Here is an 18,319-nt window from a genome sequence, read left to right as displayed (position 1 = left end):
TTTAAGGATGGAACCCATTTCTCGGCTAACGTAAAACTAAGGATCTGGCCACTAACTACCATGGAAGATTTGTTGATTCTTTCCCCATAAGCAAGGGTGAAATCTGAACGACCACATTCTTCCTGTCTAAATTGCTCCTGTAGTTCCCCTTTGGACCCAATATTCTCCACCCCCTGGCCTAAAGAGCTGTGCAGTGTTGCTCTGGGTTGTTAAACAACTGCTATCCAAAAGTGGCTGCATTTCCTTTGTGGCTGAAACGTGATTCCTGGCAGGCAGGCAGGCAGGCAGGCAGGCAGGCAGGCAGGCAGGCAGGCAAGATAGATAGATAGATAGATAGATAGATAGATAGATAGATAGATAGATAGATAGATAGATAGATAGATAGATAGATAGATAGATTCTGTGAAGCATTTGGAGATTTTGGGGATGAAAGCAAGATCTGATTTTTCTATTTGGCACTTCATCGCTTGCATTTTCAGAAGGGCTCAGCACCCACACCTGGGAACAGGTTTTCAAAAGTGCTCAGCTCCCTTTGGGCACCCAAATCAGTGGCCAGGCTCTCAAAAGAGCTCAGCACACTGGGTACACCTTGAACTGTGAGCTCTTTGGACAATCCAGCTACACATGCCGCATTTGAAAATACTACTGCAAAAGAGACTAGAGCCTTAGAACTGGGCTACAGGGATGGGGAAATAACTCCCTCCCATCCCAAGGGTACCTAAGAACATCTGCTGTGGTACACCGAGGATTGCTACAGAAGGAGAGGGCCCAGCACAACATACACGGGGGCACTGGCTAAGCGGCTCTCCAATATATTTATTAACGTGCTAGTGAGTCCCATTTCCAAAGCCAGTGGCACCATCTGTAAAATGGGGATAATGATATTGACTTCTTTTGTAAAGCGCTTTGGTATCTACCGATGGAAAGGGCTATATAAGAGCGAGGTGGCATTAGTTATTCTAACAGGAAGGTCGTGTGGATGGCAGAAGAACGTAGAGGAAAGACCTTCATCTCTCCCAGCACAGCTATGTGTCTCCTAGGTTTCTTTCCTCTGATTTACGCCTAAGACTGTTTTTCCGTACACGTAACTCCACTGCCATCAATACCATTGCTCGTGCACTGTACATGACAGCATTCTCTGGCGGCCTGAAAACTTCTTAGCATGTGTTCTGTGAGAGATCTCATTCTCTGTAACTCTTCAAAGAGCCCTCTTTAGCGGAGAGAGAGCTCAGGCAAGGATAAAGTCCATTCATGCTGCATCCTGTGCTCTGCAGCGCTGTTTGCTTTGGGGGCGAGCAGACAATGTGCGATTATGTGCAGCCAATGGAATCTGTGTTCTTTGCATCTGGCTGGGAGACGGTGGACAATGCACTTGAGCAGTTAATCTGGGACCTGAGGGGTAGGTCCGACCAACAGGAAATCAGAGACTGAATTTTACACTGCCTTGGAATGCAAACAAACATGAAAGGGAGCAAGCAGGGCCTCTGACGTGGGCAAATAAAGGACTAACTATGCCTCTGTGTTCATTAGCAGAGAGGGAAGCACAAATTGCAACCACAATATACCAACTGTGTACTCTGAATGGGAGACAATTATAACCAGGGGATGTGAGGGGGAGCGTACAGCCATGGGTTTGTCACTATCAGAGTGCTGTATCAGCTCACCATTTGAATACACCATGCTGATCCTGCACCAGTAAATGTAGGATCTACTCCTACTAAAGCCCCAGTCATTGAAGTCAACGAGCTATGTTGATTGACACCAGCTGAGGATTTGGCCTATTGACTTCGATGAAAGCAGGATCAAGCCCTTGTAAAGAAACAAAGGGCTTGATTCCCAGATGGTATAATTCAGCCTAGCCCCATCCAATTTAATGGAACTATGGTCAATTTACACCATCTGGGGACCCGTCCCCTGGACTTTAATGGAGTTACACTACATTACACCAGCTGGAGATCTGACCTATTGACTTCAATGGAGAAATGCTGATTTACAGCAGTTAGGGATCTGGCCCATTGCCTTCTATGGACCTATGCTGGTTTACACCAGCGGAGGACTTGGCCCTATGCGTGGCAGCCCGCTACAATCCTGAGTTTCTCAGACACAGATGCCGGGACCTTACAAAGCCGCTTCATTTCATCTGCATGCTTTCTTGCCACCCCACCCCCCCAAAACGTCCATGCTGTGTCTCTGGTGGAGTCTAAATTAACAGGTTTCAGAGTAACAGCCGTGTTAGTCTGTATTCGCAAAAAGAAAAGGAGGACTTGTGGCACCTTAGAGACTAACCAATTTATTTGAACATGAGCTTTTGTGAGCTACAGCTCACTTCATCGGATGTATACTATGTAGCTCACGAAAGCTCATGCTCAAATAAATTGGTTAGTCTCTAAGGTGCCACAAGTCCTCCTTTTCTTTTTTCTAAATTAACATGTTCCCAGAGCTGGACGGTGCTGGAGCAATGGCGTAAATTGGCCCAACCCCGCTGAAACAATGGAAATCGTAGGTGATGAAGAGGCGGCAGACAAAGCTCTTAAACATGGACCCTGGGTTTTTTTATTTTTTTGGTGGTCCAAAAATAGTGCCTGGTTTATTTGACTTTTTAAACCTCCCAAGAACAGTGTTCTTGGGTTGGTCGTTTTTGAATAGCTAAGCCGTGGACATTTCCAGCCAAGTCAAAGCAACTCTTGAGCTAGGCTGAATATTGGGCCTAAAGGAGCTGGCAGCCTTCTGGGTCAGAATTAGCACAGCAAATGCGATTCTTTGACGAGGCTGCGAAATGCAGCCCAGAGGGGTGGAATGCAGTGGGCAACACCACGCTGTAATTGCGCCAGCTGGAGCTACCAAGAAACCTCCCACAGAGAGCGGTAAACACGTCCCTCGGTGCCAGCCCGAGGTCTGGGGTGGCACAGAGGGAAAGGGAGAGCAGGGAGTTGGCCGCCAGAATCCAACTTGACTTTCACTTAAGGGCCTTCTGGGTGGTCAGATTAGCTGCTTATTCCCATCCTGTGAGGGATCTCGCAGCAGAATGAGTGAAACATCAGACAATGTCAGGAAACATATAAACCTCCACAGAGCTAATGAAGAGAGGGTATCATGCCCATGTTAAGGATAAAGGTTTCTGGGCAGCGGTCTGAGGATAAAGGCAGGCAGTCGCTAGGAGGATAAAACTTAGCAAGGGGCTCAGTGGAAAGTGGGGGAGCAGGAATAGAAAGAACTAAGGTGGGCTTATTCGGGGGACTTGTTGATGACCAAACGATGCAAATGCTGAGCTCGGCAATCAGGACTCATTGAATTTAACAGGCCAAATCTACAGGCCTCCATTTTTGCACGTGTGACTGACTGCGTTTAAGGAAATGGACGTGCCACCATCGTTTGCATGCCAAAAGTAGAAGTGGGCTGACCGGTTTATACCAGGGTGCTCAGACATGACCAGTGGGGCAGACAAGCAAAGAACAGAAGCTGGCCGAGCCTGGCTGGAAATCAGACCTTATGGATCTTTGCTGCACCCACGGTTACACCGCAGGGGTGTCCCAGGGCAACAGCAGGGTCTGGTCATTGGACCAATGGTCATTGGGCTAGTGAGTTACAAGCTCTCCAGGGCAGGGACTGCATAAGTTACACAGGTCCTAGCGCAATGATCCTTGAGGGAGGTTCCTAGACACTGCTGTAACCTCAGTAAATAGAAATGATACACAGGACAGCAGCCCCCTGGTACTGCCCGCTTGCCCATCTCAGCCAAGGCCGAGCGATGCTGCTCTTATGTGACTGGGCCGGCACTCACAGGGGTGTACATCAGGGGCAGGCAATAGGCGGCCCACAGGCCAAATCCGGACAGCCACATGCTTTTGAATGGACCCCGAAATCTTTCTATTTACTTATTATTATCGTTATTGTTAGTATTTTTGTATTATTTTCTCTGGAGTCTGGACCTTGACTATACCTTGAGCAAGAAATTTGGACCCTGACAAAAAAAAAGAATTGATTACCCCTGGTGAGAAGCCAGCCCTTCTCCTCCATAACCCAAAGAACCAGATTCCCACCCTCACCACACAGGGCCAAACATGCACACAGAGGCCAGACACACACACAACCAGATTTTCACCCCCGCAACTACACACATGACCAGATTCCTGTCCCCAACACACACACATAGCCGGATTTCTATCCCCAGCACACACATACAACACACATAACACCCCCTCTGGACCAGATACACACATAGACCAGATTTTCACCTCCAAGACACGCGCACACTTCATCTTCAACTGGTGTAAATCAGCTCTGCTCCACTGACTCCCATAGACCTAAGGGATTTTACACCAGCTGTGGATCTGGACCAGGAGAAGAGAGAGCAAGCAATGACAGCAACTTGAAACCTAATTTCCATTGGACCTGGCGCACCACTACTAACCAGCACCCGCTTCCAGCGATCCCCGAGTCTGCAGTGCAGCCACAGCAAAAGGGAAATGAAGTTGCAAAGGTTATCATTTGAATGTTTGACTGAGCATAAAAATCCAGCTCTGAAAACAAAAAAGGGAAAACAAGAATGGAAATCGGAAAGGGGGGTCGAAATAGGAATGACTCGCTCACCCACTACATGTATTTTCTGTTAACAAAAAACAACCACCCAACTAAACAAATTTACATTTTTAAGAGTTTCTATAAAAATAAATGCCAGCTCTGTTGTAAAAGTTTATCTGTCTCTGTGTGTGTATGAGAGAGAGAGAGAGAGAGCGTGTCTGACTCCAGTATATAGATGTCATTATTTTCATGCATCTGCCTTACCCAATTTTATTTAGTTGCTTTCTGCACCATTTCATGCTCATTTCTGCAGCTGAGCTAGACAATTGCTTTATAACTCTAGGGTGCAATTTCACTGTCTGTGAGACACACACACACACACACACGTGTGCACGGGTGGGTTCTGGGCTGAGACAAAGCCACAGATAACCATCGCCTTTATTATCCCCCAAACATTTTTCTTTTCTTTTCACTAACTTTAAAAAACAGGGGAATGAAATTTAAAATTCCAAGCCACCTATCTTCATTTATGATTTGAAAGGGATCGTGCAGGGGGAGCAAGGAGATTAGCTCTAGTGAGCTCCGTCTTGCTTTAAGAATTCGGAGGGTGCATGGGAGAGCAATCTTCTCTCACGCTAGGTACACTTGGAAGGGGACAGGGAGAGGGAGAGACTTGCATGTTGCAGGCTGGAGGGCAAAAGCCTGGTGAATCACACTGGATTTTCATGATCAATTGAAAGTCACACTTGAGTAAGTGCAGGTCAAATGCTAGGGCTGGATTTCAGGTACAGATTCCAAGAGGATTATTCAAGTGGCTGAAGTTTCACTGGGACCAGGGTGGTTTGGATCACAGGGTCCTCTGCATCTCTTCGGAAGCCCTGTCTTTACCTCACCGTTCCCCCTGTGCCTCCCCGCCCCCAGTCTTACAGCCACCAACATGCATCTCTAAGGGACCATTCCTTCACCTTCAGGAGTGGTCACTACTGAACACAGCCAAGGGGCTGATAACCATGCACAGCAGATCAGGGAAGACTGGAGCTCAGCTTGAAGGAAGCACTTGCAGCTACCTGGTTCAAAGAAAGAAAGCCACGGGTCTAATAAAAACGGGGCAGGAGAGGAGTTCTGCCCTTGTTTGCACCCAGGGGATATGGCCCCACCCTGCCTGTTTGCCAAGTGGGTCGTCTGCACAATATCTGGGGCAGAGGAGTAATGGGGACCCGCAGAAGATGGGCACCTTGAGCCAGAGCCTGCACAGAAGAGCAGGGGCAAGGCCGGAGAGCAGCTGGCACCAGAGGGAAGTAAGAAAGGCACCTGTAGTAAACACGCCTGTAGGGATGAAGAAAGGGAGAACGCTTTTCACTGGAAACCTGAAGCACGGCCAGAGGAGATCAAGCGGGCTCGATGCACGCATTTAAACGCAGAAGAATTAAGGGGTAAATACAGCTCTGGGTGGGGTGTGAGGCTCTGCGTTAAGCACACCCCTCTGTGGCAAGGGGAAGCCTTCACTCCCAGATGAAGCCTTCACTCCCACAACCCGCTCGGCTGGCTGGCAGGGGGATGCTCTCGGGCGCTCCCAGTGCTGGGTTCTCAAAAGCGCAGCAGCACATGCCCCAGCGAACGAAGGCAAATGAAAGGATCGGCCTCACCTCACGGCTGCTCCTCGAGATGGGAGTGGGGTCGGGAGAACGAAATGGTGAGGCTGTTTTTTGCAGATCAAGCGCCCCCATCCCTGGGACACTCCTCCGCCCCGTCCTGCTCTCTCTCACCTTGGCTCTGGCCCCTCCGGCCTCGAGTCGGGCAGCTCTCCTGTGGAGCGACTGCTGCCGCCTGCCTTCTCCCGTGTACAAAGAAGTACAGCTACCTCAGGGTCATTCCCAAGCGACTCCGTTCCCTTCAGGATCCAGTCCCAAACTGCCTTCGTTCACATCGCTCTCCATGGCTTTGCTCCTGCCTCTCACTTGCCGGGTTTCTTTCTAGCCCCTTCTACACTTTCCGCTCCCCTAAGGCCAGCCTGCTCTCTTTCCCGCCACACAGTCACCACTCCTGGTGTGTGAGTCCTCTCCTTTGCAGCCTGTGCCAATGCAAAGCAGCCCCGCCGAATTTCTCTCTGTTTCAGATCTTACCTGGACATATATCTATTCCCTTATGCCAGCACCTTCCCATGGCTCACCCTCCTATCACCGACCTCTGCAATTGTATCATTGACTCTGGAATGTGTTGGTGGGACACACATCACCCATGACGAAATTGCATCGAAACAGTCCACGGAAAAACTTTCCGGCACCAACCTTCAGCCAAATATGTAATTATAATAGGATGCTTCTGACTTAATACTGAGAGCCCCAGAGTCGAAACTAGACGACATCCATCCCTCACATTCTTGGCAGCTCTGAATACAAAGGGGTCTCTCTGCAAGCTGAGCGGAGCTGTAAACCTCCAAGGGCGGGGATGCGTTAGGGACTTTGGGTTCGTGTTCTCATCCCCCTTTTTCTATCCTTCCCCACACCCAGTTTCTTTCTTTTTCTTGAAAGTCTATAAAAGCTGATAGAAAGCCAAGGCTCCACAAAGAGAAAGACAACATGAAAAGTAACAACCAGATGGGAATCCCGTTCCCATTTTATGGGTCACAAATACCAGTCCTGCACCTTTTATCTCTCTGCTCAGCTGCAATCACACACACGATTCAATACAAGGAAAAGGGGCACGGTTCAGAGGAGACCCAAATATGCAAACAATAAAGGAACCTGACCGCTAACTGTGATGGGAAATCCATCCGACAAACTTGATTCTGGCAGTTCCTTCTGGCAGCCCCAGCGAGCAAGTAATTAGCCAGAAAGGTCTCCAAAGCCACATTTTCTTCCACTTCAAGTTAAAAAGTGAGGTTGAGATCAGAAAAGTCACTACGTAAAAAAAAGGTGACACCTGGTAAATTGCACTTATCTTCTCCCCCTGTATTTTCTGAGGCTTTCCTGCTCCATTAACTAACCAAAACAAGATTTTACTGCCCAGCAGCCTTGCAAAATCGTCAGGAACAATAGCTAGTTTCAGGATGGCCAACCCCAAGCATTTAAAGGTCATGAATCAGGGCCCCCAAAATCATGAGATTGGCTTAAAGATCATGAGAATTTTATAAAATAATACAGTGGTTGGTTGTTTCCCCTTTGCCTTCTGGTTTTTGAGCTGTTCGTTTTCATTCCTATTCATGTTTTCAAGTGTTTCTCCCCAGCCATATGGGATAGAAACTTACTTCATTTTTTAAAGGAAAGCCAAGATTCTCACACAATCACCTGACCTCAGAGAGTGGGTGTGTAGGAAACACAACAAATATTATGAGACTCACGATAAAGTCCTGAGAGTTGGAAGCACTGCCAGGCCACACACCAAAATCTATTCACCGTTCTCCGCAATTCAAAAAATACACCTGATTCTGATTTCAGTTTTACCAACATGTATCTCCATTGACTTCAGAGAGATTACTCTGGGTTTACACGACTGTAGATGAGCTCCAAATGAAGGCCAATGTGAGCACAATGTTGACTGGGCATGGGGAGGGACGAAAGGATCTAGAACCTCAGTGTAAATGTTGCCCTGTTTTGAGGGGGCAAGTGCTGCCTAGATCTTGCTCTGACTCCTCTGCACAGGGGAGAATTTCACCCCTTGATTTCATTCTGCTTAGCTCAGTCTCCAGATCCAGACTCTCCTCTCAACAGTGAGGTGGAGCAGAAAGAACCCTGCTCTGTTTCCAAAAACCTGCCTGAGGTGCCAGCAGAGGTGGCCAGAAAAATAACCCCTGTTGCCAGGCCTAACCAGAGCGTATTCAACACAGATGCTGTTGTTGGGGAATCCAAAAAGCCAGGCTGTCCCCACACATACCCAAGTTACAGGGACTCTGCCAAATTTAACACTTCCGCTTGGTTCACCTCTTGCTCACTACCGTGCTAAATCAGGAGTGACTCTATCAAAGTCAGTGGAGCCACTCCCGTGTGAAACTGGTGTAAGTGCTGGGAATCGGGCCCAGCATGAACACGGAGCCCTCTCCAGAGTCTCCCATCCCAGTTTCTCAAAGCTCTTTACCAGCAGAAATGAATGGAGCTGAATGACGTTGGACATATGCAGTAGAAGGTGATGCATAGGCCCTAATCCAGCACAGCACTAAAGCACGCACTTAAGTGGCGGGGCAGTGGGGCCTTTATCTAGTGCACTAGATTGGGAGCTAACAAACCTGGGGTGAAATCCTGGCCCTCTCGATGTCAACGGGAATTTTGCCAGTTACTTCAACGGGACCAGAAACTCATCCCTGGGATCTAATCCCAGCTCCGCCATTGAGTGGCTTTGTGGGACTTTGAGGAGACACTTCCCCTTTTTGTGCCTCTGTTTCCCCTCCGACTTTTTTTCTATCTCGTGTATATTTAGGCTGTAGGCTTTTCAGGGCAAGGACTGTCTCTCACTATGCGTACATACAGCCCCTTGCACAATGCAGCCCTGATCTCAGTTGGGGCCTCTAATGTAGACACTATTGTAAGACAAAGAATGGGATGATACTAATAAATCATTTTAAGTTGGTGAGTAGTCCTATCTGAACTGGAATCACACCCCAAGTCAAGAGGCCTTCCATAACCGCAAGCCCAAGGTTGTTTAACTCAACTTCAATAAAAAGAGGGGGTTCGGGCCAGAAGACCAGAAAATCCCTTGGCAACGTGTTCAAACCAGAGCACGAACAACTGACACATTTTAGGGAAAACCCCCCTGCCCTAGAATGTCGGCTCAGCACATCCAGGACCTGCCCCCATCTTCTTTTCTAATGCCACTTCACTTTCTGTTGATCAGTTGCCAGGAAAGCTAGTCAAAACCCGGAATTTCCATTCCCCAGGGAATGCCGACATTTCAACATTTGTTTTAGTTCCGACTCAGAACATTTTAAAAAATGTCCCATGAAACGAAATTTTCTGAAATATTTCATTTTGGATCAATCCAAATGTTGAGTTTCGGTAAAGCATTTTGTTCTGATTTTTTTAAAAAAATGTTATATTAGCATTTGGAATATAATTTTTCAAACAAAAAGTAATTTCAAAATGAAAAATCAAAATGCTTCCTTTCTGGGCAGGTTTTCCCCCCAAAACAAAACTTTGTCAAAATAGACACATTCCAGTAGAAAGTTTTGATCTTAACAAAGCAGCATTTTCTGATGGGAAAATGTTCCACTGGAAGATTTTCAAGCAGCTGTAGTTGCTGGCACGCGAGGGAGAAGAGAGATAGTTTGTAGGGTTTTTTAAATTCTTATTTGTGGATCTCCCTTCAACTGCTTTGCTCTTCCTTCGCATCGAGAAGCCTTTGGAGAGATGCAGCCTCTGGTCTCTTCTACTCTGTCCTCCCTCCCCCATCTCCATTTCTTTGAGAAGTAGGAGGGGGGAAAAATAAAAGACCTTCAAAGAGGAAAATGTCAGAAAGCTGCTTTTTGTGTGTGTATATCAAATGTTCAGCGCTATCCCACAATCTGGTCTTTAAATGCAATAAAATATGGCAACTACTGACAAAAACAATTAAAATAAAACCACCCAGGCAGCTTCCTCATCACTTTGTAGTTATGGGAAGGTTTAAAGCCCACCTGGGTCTTTTAGGAAACATTATGGAACCCTCTCCCTGGTTTGGATCCTGCACTGACACATGGCTTAGTTCTCCTGAGCGCCTTTCCATTGATAGGTTTCAGAGTAGCAGCCGTGTTAGTCTGTATTCACAAAAAGAAAAGGAGGACTTGTGGCACCTTAGAGACTAACCAATTTATTTGAGCATAAGCTTTCATGAGCAGCTCACTTCATCCGATTGATGAAAATCCATTGATAAAATCTCAGACTTCAGAAAGGAAGGATAGACTTGTCATTAAACAACGCAGGAGATCTGGGTTTAATTCCTGGTTTGGCCTCAACCTCTCTGTAAGACCTTGGACAAATTACTTCATTGCTCCGTGCCTCAGTTTTCCCCGCTCTAGAATTGGGATAACGATACTTCCTCACCTCCCAGAGGTGCTCTGAAGATGTCTAGGAGACGCTCACATACAATGGTGCTGAGGGCCATGGAAGTGGATAGTAAAAGTCCTACTAGGTCAGCTAATCACAAAGGAGTGTCCCCTACAATATACACCACTTCCCTCAGCCTCGTTTTCAATGTACTGAGCCATGCACATCCATTCTCTATAAGAGGCAGCGTGGTTTAGTGGCTAGGATATTAGACTGCAAGTGTGTGGAGTTTGGGGATTAGCACAATCCCCTTCATCAGCGGGGCCCTCTGTTCAAATCCTGGTGCATGCCACTGGTGGAAAAAGAATTTGATGTCACCACACAGATCAGCAGCAGCACCATGGTGCAAGCCTGCATTCAGGAGGCACCAAGACTGGACTTCTCTGGGGTACTACAGCTCATGGGGGGGGAAGGTGCATTGGCAGCGCTTGGAGCGGAGCAGCTGGGGATCAGAAAAGTTCAAGCCCTAACAAACAGTACCAAAAATGGGTAAACGCCTTTGAACCTGAAGGTGTATTTGTCTGATAAACACCAGAGCTGCCCTGCCGTAGTGACCAGCTACAAAAGCTCCCCAGAAAGAACTTCACAGCCTTACACTAAGTTGTTGGCCACTGGCGTATCCAGCAGACCGACATCAAGCATGGGGTCAAGTGAGCTTTCTCCTTATCTTAGTTTTTACCAAAACACACCCCCCTCTCAACCTAGTAAATGAAGGGCAATCCCTGAACCAAACCCTGCACGTTCTCGGTGTAAGGAATCACTCTTGACTTCCAGGGCTTTCTTTGCCCCAGAATGTAACCTGACATCTGGATGACTCCAGAACTTCTGTGAACTCGGGTCTCGGGGGGGTCGTGACATCATCTCAAGCCAGAGGCCCTGCCCTGCTCCTGCAAGGAGATCGGCTCCAACATAGCTTTGTTTCTTTATTTTTGTTAATGGTGCCACGAAAAATGCAGACGGGTGGCAGAACCACGGCTGCAAGGAACCTGCCCCCCTACCACAGCCCTCGACACAGAGTATTTTTAACCCGTTTCTCAAAAAAATATTTATCTTTGCATTCAAAAGGTTGCGGGACAACGTTGTGGTATATTTCTCCAGCAAGATGTTTTGATTCTCCCTTGGTCTGCGAACAGGATGGAAATGCCAACAATAATATTTGCAATGAATAACTAAAATTCTGTGGATTCCGCTCTGTGTCTCTTTCTTTTAAATAAAATAAAATGCCCCTAATAAGAGAAGGGTAGATTCTGCTCTCTCTCATACCCAGGGAAATGTGGATTCCACTGACCCTCAGGGAATTGATTCCACATGTATAGCAGAGATCTGAATCCAACCAAGGCGTCTTATAAACACGAAAACCCCTTTCCAACTTATTTTGCATATGTAAAGTCGGGAGGTCTGGCACCATATTAGAGTCAAAGATAAAATAGCTGAACAGAAGAATTATTGTGCAAATCTCAGTCCCCTGAGGGCCTGATCCTGGGCTCCATCACCTCAAGGAGATGCTAAGCACCTTTATTTGTCCAGGTCACAGGATTTCCTTTTATTTACAAGCACACCCAATGAAGACTCAATTGTCCCAAGATCCAGGAAAAAAAATATTTTTAATAAAAACACATCCTGTCAAAAACTGGCCTTTTCCTCAAAATCGAAAATTCTGCCAATTGTTTTTTTACATTTTTCTCCATTTTTTTCTGACAAAAACCTTTTTTTCATTTTGCAGAGGAAAGGGTTCCTCTTTTGCCCTCTTTTTTCTTTCCCCTCCTTTTTTTTCAGCAGCAAAATAGGCAAAAGGAGGAAAGTTTCCCCAGAGAAAGAAGAAAACAAAAAACATTTAAAAAAAAATTATCACGTTCTAAATCCATCCTTTTCACAAACCTGAAAATGAAAACAGCTTTGAAATTTTTAACCTTTTGGGGGTTTCTCCTCCACCCCCTCATTTTCCACCCAGCTGTAGGCTACATCACATCTTCCAGCTCATTAACAGTGTATCAGGATACAGTTGGGGCCACAAACAGGAGGAATCAGTCTGACGTTGTCTCCTCTGTGACGCCTTTTGTTCACATAACGAAATCCGCCACAGAATTCTGTCCAATGACCAGTCTCGGATGGTGACCAGGCCCCACTTAACACGGATATAAGCAAGTCAAGATGAAGGTGCATAGGCTGTCCAGAAGTTTACACGCTTGGTGGCCTTTACCCAATCTGGATAGTTTCTTATGCTCCCCAGCACTTTGTTCTCTACCACATTCCTTCCTTCAAAACAAAACCCTGCCCTTTTTTTTTTTTCTTTTTTGGTAATCCTGCCTGACACTTCTGCTTATTTTGATTGTAGTTTCTTGGACAGCCAATACTAAAGCCACATCTTGAGCAGCTGCAATTGTCCCTGGCTGAACAGCTCCGATGGGATGGGAAGACGGACTTTATGAACATTGAAACCAAATGAACTGAGCCACTCTGCGACCTCTGATCAGGAAACTGACCTTGGATTCAACAAAAGCCTCAGATTTAACTGTTTCTTTCCTCCAAGAGCCTGATGCTCAAGTGTGATTGTCCTAAATGCACCTGTTCCGCAACAACAGGTACAGCTGACTAGTCACAATAGATTTTTTTCCCATCTATCCATGAAACAATGAAATAGAAGCAGGCACAACAGTTATTGGTTTGTAACGTTCAGACATAGACCAAGCAAACAAAAACAGAGATTAGTTTTGCATCTGTATTTCTCTTATCAAACTCTGTCTATCTTGGTATTTATAAAGTCCCAGTCCAGCCGAGTGCTAGAGCATAACCAAACTAACCCAAAGCATACCATCAGCCTGAATGTCTGTAATCTCGTCCCACCAGCCGGTGCTGAGAGCATGCACGATAATATCTTCTTGTTTTTCTCCTTCTGGGGAGCTAGTGCAGCATGGCTGATGTAAAGGGGTGAGTCCAAAAGTAGGAAGGCCCCTGGCCATTTCATACCTAGATGAAATCTGTAGCCAGCTACCAAGAAGGCCCATGTGTACCAAGAGGTATCTGAGAGTTTCACTCCAGAGAATAATCCACTCCAGTGTCCCTGAGCAGCAGAGCCATCTTGGTAAGGCAGTCATGGGAAGGGAGGCAGATACTGAGATATCAGAAGATATTAGGAGTCCTGAGATACTAGCCATTGAAAGACCTTTGGAGGGGAAGGTTAGGGCCTGGTACTACCTGGAGGGCATCAAGGGACCGTTCTCAGAACCCCACGGAAGTTAGAAGATGTACTGGCACACGGTGCACTAACTGGCGTTTCTTTATGGCATTCACTGGTACTTAGATAGGTACATTAGATTACAATCTTTAATGGGCCCAGCTCTGCCCTCATTTACACTGGTGACATCAGTGGGGTTACCCGAGTGCCACTGGGGGCAGAACTTTTGGCCAGAAATCTTTACTTACTGATCCTCTTTAGGCCAAATTGAACCCCAAGGAGTCTTCAGTGGGACTGCATAGTACCCACAACCTGATTTGGGCCCTTTACCAATATGTGTTCTCTGTGATCTTCCAACTAAGATCCCTATGGTTTGCAGGGAATACAGGAACTGCACAAACTTTTTTGTCCGTAATTCACCCTCTGATTACAACCGCCAGCTTCCCCCACTGTCCCGCTAGTATTTCTAAAACAGTCCTATGTTCAACAAAGTCAGCCTCCGGTCACTTCTCCCTGTTCCTTACCAATCAGACTCCACAGAGCTGCAGACGACCCCGGTCCCAATGAGACACTCTGATTTCACTGGGAAGGACTCGGCCGATATTCCGAGGGGTTCCTCTCTCTTTTTAGCTCTGCGTCTGCCCTCTGGACCAAACATGAACCTTCATCTCCCCAGTCTGAGCCTGGTGCCCTACACACAAACCAAACTTTTACAAAGGCAGGTGGAAAACGCCCCTGGGTAAAGCCTGGGAATTGTTAACACCCGCAAGTCACTAACATTGATCTCCCATTTCAAACAGCTCCTGAAAGCGGACAAATCTTTTAATAAACAGTCACGGTTTGCTTTTATTCCCTGCCCCTTTACTGAAAGCTAATGGGTTTAGCTGACATTGTTGATCTCCTCTGAATGCTTCACTAGACAGATCCTGATGGGCTGAAGTGTATGTTGCAAATTTCCATAGCAGAGAACCAGGCCCTGCCCCCAACATTTATAAATGAGTTTATAAATCAACTTTTTTTCATTTGCAGCAGGGTAAAAATCCTTAGACAAGTCATCAGTCTGGTCCCACATGTTTTTCCCCCCTCGAGATCAAATTTCTAATAACACTACATTTTGTTTAAGGCATAAAGCGCCCGGCCATCAAAATATCTCAGCAAACCGTAGAAAAACACAAGTATCGATTTAGGAAGTCAGTGGAGGTTTTTGCCTTTGTCTTCCATGCGAGTGCCTCGGTGCCTCCCAACGTGAAGCGTAAATAACATGCAGGGCTGCAAATAAAAGTAAGGCATGTGTTGGGGGAAGGCAGAGAGAGAGAGCATCACAGTACTCGGCAGAACGGGCTTTTTTAATGGTTTGGGTTGCGCCACCCCAAAATAACGGTAATAAAAAAAATAAATCTGTTGGATTGAAAATGAAAGATGTTATGGGTGTCAAGCTGCAAAGAGATCTTTCCACTTGGAACAGCCACTTGGGCACTTCGGGGGCATTTTTATCTCCCATCAAAATCAATTGCATGTGGCAAGAACACCCCAATGACTTTTAGGACCATATCAGGTCCAGAGGACCTGACACAGCGCGCTGAGGCTGCTCCAGCGGTCGCACGGGCGAACGGAAGGGGCGGCTTTTGTTGTTGTTGATTCCGCCGTACAAAAAGAGGCTTGCGTTAATTAAAACGGCGACTCCTTAAAAAAGGGGCCAGGCGCGGATATGAACCAAGCAAAGGCAAGAGAATTCAGAGTTCAGGACAGCACAGTTGCTCTCGCTGTCCTGCATCGGGCTAAGGTGCTGTAGCTCGTGTCGTGTGTGTGACCAGCCCGAGTGCCCCACGAATACAATCTGGGGGTAAAAAGGTGAGATGAAATTTAGGGCCTGATCTTGTGCCCACTGATACATCATCAGGAGTTTTGCCATTGAGCTCAATGAGAGCAGAATTGCACCACCCCCCCCCCCCATCTGAGCTGTGAATTTCCCTGCTTCTGTAGCTCAGAGTTATTCTCCCAGATGAGTTTGATATGATTTTTTTTAATGCTGACCTATAGGATAAGTGCAAACCCACGGCACTTTTCTGAAATCGAGACACGAGGAAGCTTTTACTCTTACAAGCCAAGACTTGACTCCCTTGCAGAAACGTTGGCAAAATCCAGCTGGAGATACACTGAAAACACAGTAAAACAAAAACAAAGAACCATCAGGTGTGGCCCATATTTTCTAGAAAAAGAAGGAAGATGCCACCGAAATACATCTTTTGGGTCCACACTTGCCTGTCAATGTTTAACCGGCAGGCACCTTTAACCCCAGCGATTAAATTTATCTCTGCCAGACGGCACACTGCAAATGCCTACAGAGGAAGGACAGGAGAGGGGTGGAAAAACAAAACAAAAAAAAAAAGGGGGGGGGGGATGTAACAAACAAAGTAGTAAATACAGAAAAGAAAAAAGGCCTGGTTTCATGTCAAACACTGCTCCAGAAATAAAACAGAGCATTAGCTCAAGGCAAGGCAAAGCCACAGCCCTGTTGTGCAAAACAAAACAAACCAGTGTCTGGAGTGGGGGACGCCCCTCGAAATGTCACCCACCGAACACCCTGCTTTCACTCCAGAGCTGCGTTTTCTTTTTAAAGGGACAACGCGGAAGGGGCTGGCTTCTGTGCCCCAAACCTGTGGCCGGAGTCTGAGGAGCCACTTGGAAGGCAAACTTGAGTCATTGCTGTTGTCGCTCCGGCTGCGCCGTAGCTGGTCCCACGTTTGAAAATAGCGCTTGCGACTGTCACTTTCCTACGCGGATCTCTCTCCCTCGCGCGCGCAGTTTGCTCCCTAAAAATGTCTCCAGCTTGTCCAATCTCCCCTCTCTTCCTGCCCCCCCCCACCCGGCCCCACGCCAGCGCGGGTTCAACGCAATGCCAGCCCCCTGCCATCTGCCAAGCGCCCAGGACACGACGCAACCCACATTTCCAACCCAGGGTCCCCTCGCTTTGTAAACCAAAAAAAAAAAAAATCAAATCCCCCCCCCCCTTCCTGAGCAGTAGTTTAATCTGTGGTTTCCCTCTGCAAAACACAATGAAGCTCACTCGACACGTTGTCTTACCCCAAAAAGGCTGGGGGGGGGGGGAGAGGGGGAGGGAGAGTGAGAGAGAGAGAGAGAGAAAAAACCAAAAACCCCAGACACTCATCGGCTAAAACTGTTCCTTGCAAAGCGGGACAAACCGAACAAACAAGGATCGAGGCTTCCGAGGGCAGTGGGCGAAACTGACAACAACTCTCCACGCGGCAGCGTTCACCCCAAATGCCTCCCGTCCCCATGCATTAAACAAGCTTTCTCCAGCCTGCCGGCCTGCCTGCAATCGCCTGTGGAAAAGGGGGCACGGGGGTGTCCCGGGTCAAACGATCAGCGCTGCCATTAAGCCACTTTTCTCAGACCCCCCCCACACACACACACAAACACACACATCTCCTCCCTCCACTTCTCCGACCGTCTCTCCTTTCCCCGCTTGCCCCCCCAAACCCCTAGCGAGCTGGAGCGTTTCAAGCCCAAGACATCGCGCCGTACGGCAAGAAGAATCCTTTGAAACAAACTCACCCAGTGGCAGGAAATGTTTGGTGTCCATATCGGGTGTTTAACTCATGCCAGAACGATTTGTGAAGATCGGTGGAGGCAAAACACACACACGCGCGCGCAGAAATCAAAGCAAAAGAGAGGAAAAAAAAAAAACTGGGGGGGGAGGCAAAAAAAACAATCAAAGACTGCAGCTTTGCATGGATTTAACAGTCAGCAGCGGCAGAAGGCACACGGCCCGGGAGCGGGGGGCGGGGGGGGGTAGGAAATCCAGTCACAGTGTGTGTAAGCCCAAGGCAGGGGGAGTTGTTTCAAACTCACCCAACAATGTAACTAAAGTACTTGTGTCTCTGTGTCTCTCTATTCCAACTACAGAAGCTGCAATGCAAAGGGGACCCCGCCAAGGGGGAGCGGGAGGGCCAACCTGGTAGCAGCGACGGCGCTGCCCGCTGGGAGGCTGCAACCAACCAATGTTAAGGGTTGGCGGCTGTGTGCTTCTGTCCTCAACTAGTTTCCTTGAGGGTGGGGCGGGGGTTTTAAGAGGGGGCTGCTTTAGGATCAGAAGGACAACCATGGTAAATGGTCTTATGCGTGCAAATGTTAATTTAACAAAGCTGCAGGATTTAAAGAAGACTATTACTGGCAAATGCTGGCAAAGTGCCAGCTCACAGGTACATTTATTTGAGGAGGAGGAGGATAAAGGACCTGCTCTGTTGTGTAAATGCTGCTAGATAAAGCCCTTGCTGGAGTGACTCCCTTCAGTGCTTTTATGGGGCTTTTTGTCTGGGTTAGAAAGGCTGGACCCAGTCCTGAAACTCGAGTTTGTACAGGTAAGTAGCTAGTAAGGTGATTGAGTAGAGCCAATTACACCAATGGGATTACTTCTGAGAGTAAAGGATGCAAGATGGGGCCCTTTGGGCTGAGATTTTCAAAGCTGCCTACGGAATTGATTTTGACGGGAGGTTGGAGTGTTCGTATTCCGGAGGCAGCTCTGCAAATCTCTCAGCCTTATAGAGAAAATTGGTGGGTGGGTAAATAGGCTAGATCTGCTAGTCCG

The 18,319-nt window shown here is 47.4% G+C and overlaps 1 protein-coding gene across 2 annotated transcripts in view; it reads right to left on the bottom strand.

Annotated features, from left to right (window-relative positions):
- The window catches only part of RXRA (retinoid X receptor alpha), a 225,121-nt gene extending 207,531 nt beyond the window's left edge, over positions 1 to 17,590 (bottom strand). For both annotated transcript variants that reach the window (XM_084650506.1, XM_084650508.1), the window contains exon 1: positions 17,287 to 17,590. In XM_084650506.1, coding sequence (XP_084506632.1) covers positions 17,287 to 17,314 — 28 coding nt within the window. In that variant the 5' untranslated portion in view covers positions 17,315 to 17,590. The remainder of the gene's footprint in view (positions 1 to 17,286) is intronic.
- Between the last annotated feature and the right edge of the window lie 729 nt (positions 17,591 to 18,319).

This window comes from Lepidochelys olivacea (genome assembly GCF_965140295.1).
Source record: "Lepidochelys olivacea isolate rLepOli2 genome assembly, chromosome: 16".
NCBI classification, from domain to species: domain Eukaryota; kingdom Metazoa; phylum Chordata; order Testudines; family Cheloniidae; genus Lepidochelys; species Lepidochelys olivacea.
Note: the sequence above shows the minus strand (reverse complement) of the source record. Positions and strands in the feature narration are given on the sequence as shown.